This window comes from Euleptes europaea, chromosome 1, assembly GCF_029931775.1.
Source record: "Euleptes europaea isolate rEulEur1 chromosome 1, rEulEur1.hap1, whole genome shotgun sequence".
Classification (NCBI taxonomy): domain Eukaryota; kingdom Metazoa; phylum Chordata; class Lepidosauria; order Squamata; family Sphaerodactylidae; genus Euleptes; species Euleptes europaea.
This window is the reverse complement of record NC_079312.1, coordinates 183,216,077-183,226,657: the sequence shown is the minus strand read 5'-3', so window position 1 is coordinate 183,226,657 and position 10,581 is coordinate 183,216,077. Positions and strand designations below refer to the sequence as shown.

Here is a 10,581-nt window from a genome sequence, read left to right as displayed (position 1 = left end):
ACCAGGCCAATAGTAAATAGCAAGGAGTGACCAGGGAGCAAAATACAACTTGGGCAGACCACAGACCACCGGTAAGAGTTTCCCTTGGGATCAAGCGCCCGAGCCACCTGAGAGTGAAAGCGTTCGCATGAATCCGCCCTGATCCGACCACTTGAAAGACACTTCTTTAAACCATCGTTTTTGTGATCCTCATAAAACTATCATAATAAATCAGCTAGTCTTTGATGCACCTTGAGAGATTTTTTTTCTTTAATTGCTCTGGCTGCAACAGGCCAACAGAACTCCCTCCGGCGTCTATTGACAATGTGTGCAGCTGCATCTCTGTAGCATGTTTCGTTGCTAACATTCTAGGCCCAGTTTGCAAAGGAACACTTGCCTGCCGGAGACGGAACCGGAACTCAGCCCTGGCTGTCTTGAACAGCGCTGGGCCTTTGAGCCCCTGGCCTTGGGGAGGGGGGGGCATCAGCAGTCCAAGGGCTCAACTCACCCCCTTGAGGGGAGCTGTCTGGCTTCTTAGAGCCTCTCTGTCCTTCTTGGAAAGAGAGCTGGTGGGAAAGAAGCCAGGGCACTCCGGACAATAGAGGCTTTCCTGCCCCTGGTTTTAAATGGTATGAATGGAGGGTGAAAGAGAAGGCAGGTTGACTGGGGGGTGGCGGGGAGATTGTCTGAGTGAGAGAGAGTAGAGCTGACCCTTCCTCCCCCACCCCTGTGGAAGAGGTGCTGAGCGGGAGCTCTGAGCCCTCGCCAGCCCCACCTTTGCCACTGCCGGCCTTCTGGCGGCCTCTCCACCTGAGGCTAAGGAGCCGCTGTTCTCTTCTCCACGGCAGAGGCACAGCGAGATGAGCTGCTTCTCCTTCCTGAAGACGGCGATGTTTGTGTTCAACGGGGTGATGTTTGTGAGTATAGAAGTGGGATGAGACGGTGGAGTGGGTGGGGGGAGGCTGCGTGGTCCAAAATCCCTGCACAGGGCCATGATGCCAAGAGGGGAGCCGGGCAGAGGGGCACAAGAAAGCCACTCCACTGGAAACTCTGCCGCCCGTTTGCTACCCGCAGCTGCAGCGTGGCTGGAACGGGCAAAGGGGCAAAGGGACAACTGTCGCTCAGTGCCCACAAGCGCCTACCTGTGTCTCATCGTCCCTCTCCTGGTCTTTCCTCTCCTCTCCTCTCCATGCAACACTGGAAGCACAAGGGGCAGAAGGGCCACGGTTTGCCAGGTGGGGGGGGGAGGGAGGGGATGCCTGCAAATTTTGCCACACCAATGTGGGGGTGGGGATGGCTGGGAGAATGACGTGTGCCCCTCCCACTAATTTGTTTCTTAAAGAGGTGGGCGTCCACTAGGGTTGCCAGGTCCCTCTTTGCCACCGGCGGGAGATTTTTGGGACGGAGCCTGAGGAGGGCTGTCTGAAAACCAAGGTCGTGCGGAAGCCTTTGGCCTTCCTGGTGGTACAGAAACGCCACTTTCCGTTCTCTCCTTTGTCTGCCCAGCTGGGGGGCCTGACGGTGCTGGGCGTCGGCATCTGGGTGAAGCTGGACAGCGGCTCCTTTGTGAAGATCCTGGACGTGGCGGCGCCACAACTGATGCAGCTGGTCCACGTGGGCTACCTGTGCATGGCCGTCGGCTCCTTCTTGCTCCTGGTGGGCTTCATGGGATGCTGGGGAGCCATGAAAGAAAGCAAGTGCCTGCTGCTGGTGGTAGGTGGTCTCCAGAAGGGCCGGGGTGGGCTGTGGTCAAGATGTCCTGGGCCCACTCACCTTAGTGCTGCCAGCCTCCAGGTGGTTGGCCAGAGAGGTCTCAGAATTACAATTGGTCTTCAGAAATCAGGGATCAGTTTCCCTGGAGAAAATGGCTACTTTGGAAGATCGACTGTGTGGCATTATACTCTTCTGATCCATCCCTGCAGGGAGGCACATTTATCTGCCACCCCAAAGGAGCTGGTAGTGAATGACTGTCTCCTCTCTCTCCCCCAACTTACCGATGTCCCATCGCTGAGATTTCCACCCTGCTGCATCTCTTGGAAGGGTTCATCCCTAGGGTTGCCAACCTCCAGGTACTAGCTGGAGATCTCCTGCTATTTCAACTGATCTCCAGCCAATAGAGATCAGTTCTCCTGGAGAAAAGGGCCGCTTTGGCAACTGGACTCTATGGCATTGAAGTCCCTCCCCAAACCCCGCCCTCCTCAGGATCCGCCCCAAAAACCTCCTGCCGGTTGCGAAGAGGGACCTGGCGACCCTCTTCATCCCCCTGGAGAGATGGGGGTTCTAGAGATCGGACAGCTGCATCCTGTTGAGCACGGAGAGATTGGGGGATCTCCGTCCTTGAATGATACCTGGGGACCCCCCCTCCCCTTGGGAGGGTGTTGTGACCGCCACTGGTATCCCCAGAGAGCATTAATGCAGAGTGCAAACGACAGCAGAGCACGACGGCTGCTTCAGATGGGGAGTCTTGTAACTCCAGGGGAAGAAAGGCCTGCGAGAACAAATTCTTTACTGATCTAAGGATTGGCCAACCTTCAGGATTGGCTCAGAGATCCCCAATACTCGGTTGCTTTCAGTCTGTTTAGTCAAAAAGTGTGGGAGACCATCACCAAGGACCGTTTCTCCAAACAGCCTGCTGTTACTATCTGCTAGACTTCTTCATCTCCAGCTATTGCTGCTTGTGTACACACTGCCGACCCACCCCCCTCTCTCTGGTGGACTCACCAGGGTTGAACAGAGACATAAAATTACTCTTTCACAACAGATGCTAATTTCCTGCCCCCAACCATTTCCCCTCTGCTCTAATCAAGCTGATGACAATGTGCACAGTACCTTTGCATCCTGAGTCCCTTCTTTACAACACCCCTCCCACCTACTGAATGGGATATAAAGACTCAGAGATCTCCATTCCTACTTGTACCTGATGAAGGGAGCTGTGACTCTCAAAAGCTTTTATCCCCCCAAAAAACGTGTTGGTCTCTAAGGTGCTCCTTGACTCGGATCTAATCTGCTCTCTCCCTCCCTCTCTCTCTGTTCCCAGTTCTTTGTGATCATCCTGATCCTTTTCATAGCAGAGGTGGTGGGGGCTGCCGTGCTCCTGGCTTTCTCTGCTGTGGTAAGTGAACACACCCGCGCGGGCCCTGGAGCCACAACTGGTAGTTTTTGCAATCCAGATTTTGCAATGAGACGCGCTCTGACTGGGAATGCCAACACAGTTGGGTGTGAGGCAAGGTGGCATAACGGCCGTGCTCCTGCCTTCACAGGTCCCCCTGGCTTATGAAAGGATTTGGAAACCCTTTGGCCGGGAGGAGGGGAGGGGATCTGAGCAGTGTGGCATGGAACCATTTGGGACAATAAACTTGGGCAGACCCCCTGGAGCGGGAGATGGTTTTCAAGAAGCAAGGATTCTAGCTGATGGGCTTGGAACATTTCAGTTCAGACATCTCTCTTTGTTCTCCTCCCAAACCTGACCAGTAAAATCACCTCATAACAAAAATGTGGGGTTGTCCCATTTGAATCACCACGGCTTTGTTTATTCAGTTTCTGAGGTGCCTCCCCAGCCAAATGGTGCTCAAGCCATACATATAAACCATACTTTTAAAACATTAACAATTGGCAATACTTACTCCAAAGTAAGGCTTTCTGAATTCAATAGGACTCGTTCCCAGGAAAGGAATGCAACCTAAATTTTCAAAGCTGAAACAAGAGTAAAAATAAAGCACGCGGTCCCTCCCTGCAGAATGGGGCAAAAGGTTTAGTTCCCATAAAGTGTACATTCGTTTTAGCATATTTGCTCATTTGGCACAGGGATAGTTACATGCTAACTCTGGCGTTCTTTTGGAATCTTGGACTTATTTTAACTTTGCCCTTTCTGATCTATTTCAATGTCTTTTTGTCAACCTGCCTCTCGCCCTGAAAAATTAGAACCAGTAATGGGAAAGCATCCTGAAACAAATTAGTTACTTTCTCATCTGCTTCTAGGCAGATTTATTTGTTGACCACTTGAAGGACTGGGCCTCGAAGACTTTAAAAGAGGACTACGGAAAACAAGAGGACCTGACAGCCGTCTGGGATGCCACAATGAAAGAGGTAACCGAAGTGGCAAAATCAGGTTTTCCTCTGCTGACTCCATGCAAGGTAAAGGCAGCCCCAGCGGTCTCTCGGCAGCAGGCTGTGAGGGCAGAAACGGGCACGGTTGGTGCATGCGGTTTTGCCACGGGGGAGGGGGCAGCAGTCCCCAGCTGCAGTGGCGGGTGGATCCTGCCAGGCAGGCAGAGCCCTTCTGGGTGGCTGAAGGTGGCCTGGGGGGAGGAGGTCCAGTGCCGCCTCTGGCACAAGATGCCATCATGGGCTGAGCCACCTCTGACCATGCAGGGATCCAGGGGCAGGCTGTCGCTGGCCAGGGCAGAGGAACACCCAGCGTACCCGTTTGTGGCATGTAGAACAGCCACAGTGAACCGAAGGCCTTCTGGGGCAAACGGCTAGGGGCAGCTGGAGGAGGCAGGAGCCGTTGGCAGTGGAGTGGGCAGGTTCCCTCGGGCCGTACCCCTGCGCCAGGGCCAGCATCAGCATGCCCTGTGGAGGGGCAGCTGCCCAAGGTCCCCCAAGATCTGGAACTAGCCCTGATCCGCACACCCCCTTCCATTAAGTGGAAGTTCATATTGTGGCTGTTTCTTGGCTTGCCTAATTTGGATTTATTGTTGGCATATTGTATTTTGATTTTGCATATTGTTAGCCATTTTGAATTGACTTGGAAGAGCAGGGTGCCATTTATGAAGGAGGCTTGTACCACTGGAGATGCTGATGATCAGTTGAACTCAAGCACTCATCTGCAGAAGGGAGGAATTTTTCTAGCATTACCATGTGGACTCAACAGCCTTGTCAGGTGCCGCCCAGTCTCACCTACACAGGTAACATAGAATGGGTGCCAGTAATAAGGCAGATCTCTCTTCTAGCTGCAGTGCTGTGGATTCCACAACTATACTGACTTCTACAACAGTTCCTTCTATCAAGAGCATAAAAAATATCCCAAATTTTGCTGTCAAGCCAGTGAAGAATGCCCCCAAAATGGTACAGATCAAAGCAAACCGGTAACTTGGTTTTGTGTTAATCTGCAGAGTCTGGTACCAGAGAGCCAGCATGATGTAGTGGTTTGGAGTGGTGGACTCTGATCTGGAGAACTGGGTTTGATTCCCCACTCCTCCAAGTGAGCGGCAGAGGCTAATCTGGTGAACCAGGTTTGTTTCCCCACTCCTACACATGAAGCCAGCAGGGTGACCTTGGGCTAGTCACAGCTCTCTCGGCCCCACCTACCTTACAAGGTGTCTGTTGTGGGGAGGGGAAGGGAAGGTGATTGTAAGCTGGTTTGAGTCTCCCTTAAGTGGTAGAGAAAGTCGGCATATAAAAACCAACTCTTCTTCTACCCTCCAAAGCAGCCATTTTCTCCAGGGGAACTTGATCTTGGTTGTCTGGAGATCAACCGTTATATCAGGAGATCTCTAGGTACTACCTGGAGGTTGGCAACCCTAATGCTGTTGCAGTGGAGTCACTGAACATGCAAACATTAGGATGGATTCTGGAGAACCTAGAAAGGGTATGGGGGGGGAGGGCAAGAGCCCCATATCTCAACTCCCCTCTGCAACCTTGGTTGGTGTCCATGTGCCCTTTTTTCTAGGGCTGCCTGCAGAAATTCCAGGCATTCCTGAGCTGCAAGGGGAAGATTGTCGGAGGGGTCTCTCTCGGGATCGGGGTCCTCGAGGTGAGCTTTCACTTGGTCATGCCCTCATCTGTTTGGTTTCCCCAGGTCATACGGTTAGTAACACGACGCCTTTATTTCTCAGAAAGAGCGCTGAGCTGGGCTGGGCTTTCAGGGGTGCCAGCTCCGGGTTGGGAAACACCTGGAGATTTTGGGGTGGAGCCTGAGGACGGGGGTTTGGTGAGAGGAGGGACTTCAATTGGGTCTGCCATAGACTCCGCCTTCCAAAGCAGCCATTTTCTCCAGGTGAGCAGCTCTCTTACCGCCTGAAAATCAGTTGTAATAGTGGGAGATCTCCGGCCACCACCTGGACGTTGGCAACCCTAGCTTTGATCCATTTCTAGTACCATCAGAAGAAACTGTTTCATGAATCTCTTGGAACCTTTGATCGGGGCCGTTTTGGTCCCCTTTTACTGTAGTACTTATGTCTGTTACATCTAATGCTGTTCCAAATGGCTCTAGGAGCATTCAAAACTTCAAGGACCTCCTCTGACAGCCCTTATTTTATAGGCCTCGTTGCACAAGCTCCCCCGTGTTGCAAACCTTACTTGCAAACAGAGCTGCTGCTCCTGCTGACACTTTCCGGGGAGAGGAACTGGGAAAGGCTGCGTGAGCCCTAAGAGCCCTAAGAGTCTAGAAAGAGTTTTCCAGGCTCTGACCTCTGGGCTGTCAGGATGAAGAGGGAAGGGGGACGTTTTTAGTGTCATGGTGCTACTCTGGAAGTACCTCTCTGTGTCCAGTCCAAAAGTACTTTTCCTGTCCAAAGTCAAGCTCTGAAAAAAGTTCTACAAGTTGGAAGGAGGAGCCAGGTGTGCACAGTTGTGTCCCCAAGAAGCAGTTTGTCCTTGTTTTTGCAACATGATAATAAAGCAGCTAATAAGGTCAACATTTAAGTGAGGCTTTTAAAATGAAAAAGGTGCAGCGCATGAAAAGCGAGGAGGAAGGGGGGGCAAGAGTGGGGGTTGAAGCAGGCACCAAGTTGCTCATATGTAGATCAGCCATTGCTCAGTTGCAAAGCTGGGATGAACCTCACGGGCTTGCTATGAGCACCCTGTGACACGACGTCTCGTCTTCACCCCTTTTCCTCCTCCCCTGAGCGGGGGAAGGTTTGCAAAGCTTTGGGGGCAGCTCAGGATTGACTCCAGAGTTTACGATGGGGGGGGGGTTTCTTTGCAGATCTGAAAGCCAAGTGAGATTTCTGCACTTTCCCCCCACTCCGATCTGGAAGCTTTGCTCTGCTGCTTGCCAAATAAAATATGAAAACGATGAAACTTGCAATTACTAATGTTGCATCAATCTGGGGCATTTTGGTCAGGAACCACAGCAGCAGAGATGTGGGCAAAGAAGGGGTTGAAGGAGTTCTGCCCACCCCCACCCCCAGAACATCCCAACAGTTTGCCGCCACTGTGTGAATGTTTTCAAACATCTCTTCCAATGAGATGAGCCAAACAGGCATATACATTTTTCAGATTCTCAAACGGCACAAAAATTTTCCAGATTCCTCCTGAGCTTTCACATGTAAAGATTCATGGAGCTGAAGCATCTCTGTCCCAAGCGGGGCTTTGGCTTGTCCCGTGATTCACGTGGGAGGCAGCCAGTTTGCCAGGCTCTGTGCTAAACAGACATGGGGGGGGGGCAGCAAAACAGAAGATGAAAGAGTTGTGAGTTCCTGGTGGTCCCCCATCAAACAACACTGTTCTGTCTCTCCTCTCGTTCTGCAGCTGGCTGCCATGGCTGTCTCCTTGACCCTGTATTGTCAAATTGGTACCAGCCTTTGACGCAGCTCAACTTTGACTCCGCCGGCCGGCCTTTGCACCTGCCAAGGAAGAGGGCTGAGAACTGTCCTTGATCATAGTGAAATTAGGGCAGTGCCTTTTACTGGATCAGCACAACCGGAAGATCGCGGTCCTTCTTTCTTTTTAATTTAAAATATGTTTATAGGCCTGCCTTCCTCCCAGATGGACACACTTTCCCACTTCTTCCTAACGCAACCCCCACAACTAACAGCTACACAAAAAATATTTCATAATTGAACAAGAAACACATCGTTCTGATAGATAATATTAATTTTGTGTGGTGTAAACAGCAGGCGTTTGAGGGGAGGAGGGGGTTATGTTGTATTTTGCGTGTTTTAAATTTGACTTTGTCAGCTATCTTGATCCATGGGGAAAGGAGGGGGGGTAATAAATATTTTAATAAAGACACTACAGCAAAGACGCTACCAAGTCAGAGATGATGCCACAGCGGCCGGCACCTGTGCCTCTTGGAACACGCATGCCACAAACTGTCTAGTCTTGGCCATGTAAAGACCAATGGTGGACTAGTGGCCGCGCCCTTCTGTGGCCGCCCTCCTCCATGTTTGGTATAGGAGCTGTTCCTGTTGGCACCAGAGGATCATAGGACTTGCAAAAATGGGTTTAAATTGCAGGCGGAAAGGTACCGGCTGAATATTAGGAAAAATGTTTTTACAGTGAGAGTAGTTCAGCAGTGGAATTGGCTACCTAGGTAGGTGGTGAGCTTCCCCGCCCCCTCACTGGCAGCCTTGAAGCAGAGGCCGGGCAAGCCCTCGTCAGGGATGCTCCAGGTTGATCCTGTATTCAGCAGGGGAGGGGGGTGGACTAGAAGAAGCCATTGGAACAACAGGGGCTGGTGTTAAGGAGCAATGCAGCCTTGAGAGATTCACGCCCCAGGGAACCACGGCTGGGATAGTTTTGGGAACAGGTGAAACTAATGAGGAGGCAGGAAGCCAAAGTCGGCGGTTAAGTGAAAAAGAGGGGGTTGTTCCGGGGGAGGAGGCTTTTTTTCTGGTTCTTTGGCTTTTGCTATGGGGACTGGCAGTAAGAACGAATAGGACCAGCTCTGCTTTGTAAGTAGCATAGCTCTCTAGTTGCTTTAAGTTTTGTTATTTTCCTTTTTAATTGCCTGTGATGGCGTGAGAGTTCGCTTTTCTTTTGCTCTCTCTGTAACCAGTAAACTTTGTTGTATTATTTAAGCAAAGGGAGTGAGGCTATTCTGTGCGTGGCTCTTCCCCGCCCAGAAACGAACCTCAAGGCTGGAGTAGTAAAGCCTGAGTATTGGGAAACTACTGGCCCAAAATCAAACAGGTCCAGGTCTCTCTCTTTCTCTCTCTCTCTTGCTTGTCGTGTTGAGGGGAGGCTGGAACCTTACAGCCTCCATGGCCCCTTCCGCCTCTGTGATTCTACGTGCCTGGGGTTCTCCTGTCATAGCGATAACGTCTGGAACCAGGAGCCTCATGAGTCCAGCCACCCTCTGCCAGGAATGCAGGCAGAAATGCTGACCATATGGAAGTAGTAGCTGTGCTGCAGCGGTTTGATGTCACTGCATTGAAACAGGGCAGCATTTCTTCCCAAAGGTCTCCTGTGGTGCTGCCAGGGGTTCCCCCATCCAGGGACTGAAAAGTGACTGGTTAAAGCCACGGGGCTCCAAACTGTTCCTGGAACTGCAACAAATAAACACATCGGTTTTGGCTGAAACTGCTGGACAGGCACCCGCCCTTCACCGAAATCACTACTATGAACTGATTGTTACCAAAACTCTGCAACTAGAATCACGGTTGGAAAAGACGCACCACTGTCAACTACCAGGGCTGGTCCACTCTGCTCTCGCCACCAGTGAGGGTGCCCACAGAACTCGCTGCCATGGAGGACTCGGCCACAGAAGCGAGCAGGTGGGCTTCATGGCACCCTAGCTAGGCTGACCTCGGGGAAAGTTTCTCCCTGACCACAAATGTGGGGAACAAGAGGACCTGTTGGTTTAATTCAAGCTAATTGTCAGGGCTGTTTGAGCACGGGACAAATGGCGTTGGGAAGAGTTAGGCTTTGCAAAAAGTTTGTTAAACAGACCGACCAGCCATTTTTCAGGAATGGTGTAACCTCTGGCCCCAAGAAAGGGACCGGATAAAATGACTCTGGGGTTCCCTTCTAAACCATTCATTCTACTGCTTTGATTTCAATTCACAACCAGCCATGGATTCAGGTAGGCACCCAATTATAACATGGCCCAAGCCAAAGGAGAGATTTGTTCACAAGGCGGGTCAGGTCAGATCAGGGTTAGGGTGTCCTGAACAACACACATCCCCTCCAGCCAGACAGCAGCTGTGGGGAGCTTTATTTCCCCAGTACTGCAGGGTCTGACTTGGACCAGGACCACAGAGCACAGGGCAGAGAGGCCAATGACCCTCCCCTCAGTGCCATTTTCCTGTCCCAAAACCGGCCAGTGAAACATGGGGTAATTAGCCCCCCCCCCAAATTGGGGCTGGAAGTTTCGGGTCAGGAAAACAGTGGCAGGGGAAGGCCAAAGCCCCTCCTCCTTCTGTGCCATGGTCCCAATCTGAATCAGGCCCTGCGGCACTTCAGGAAATTCGCTCCCTATAGCTGTCATCTGGCTGCATGTTGGGTCAGAAAACCTCCAACCCAACTTGTGAGCAAACAGTCTGGGCCTATAATTTGGTCAGTTCTCAGTCCTGAAACGTTCCTTGGAAAGAAGGGAAAGAATTCACTGCGGGGGGGGGGGGAATCCACTTCTGAAGAGCAGCAGAGGTACGCCTTGCTTGGGAAGCGGGGGGGGGGGGAGACCAGGCCCCACCGTCTCTCCCTCTCCACTCTCGTGAGCCTCCCAGGTGGGCGTGAAACTGGCATTTTCTGTGCCCGTCTCAAGTAAACTGCCCTGAAGCGAAGCAGCCCCTGCCCGGCCACCTCTTACAGGCTTAGAGAACGAAGACGTCCGTCACCAAACGGCCACTGGATTTATTGGTTCAGTAGTGGAGAAGCTGGCGCAAGGCCGAGGTTGGCAACAAGAACATCCTTGCAGGCACTGAGCTGGGCTGCCCA

The 10,581-nt window shown here is 51.9% G+C and overlaps 1 protein-coding gene across 1 annotated transcript; it reads left to right on the top strand.

The window, feature by feature from the left end:
• The first annotated feature begins 839 nt into the window (after window positions 1-839).
• On the top strand, window positions 840-7,509 carry TSPAN16 (tetraspanin 16). Its single transcript, XM_056850741.1, has 7 exons — window positions 840-896; window positions 1,486-1,692; window positions 3,017-3,091; window positions 3,958-4,065; window positions 4,932-5,066; window positions 5,651-5,734; window positions 7,453-7,509. Exons 1-7 carry the CDS (start codon window positions 840-842, stop codon window positions 7,507-7,509), a joined length of 723 nt encoding a protein of 240 aa, XP_056706719.1.
• Window positions 7,510-10,581: the final 3,072 nt, after the last annotated feature.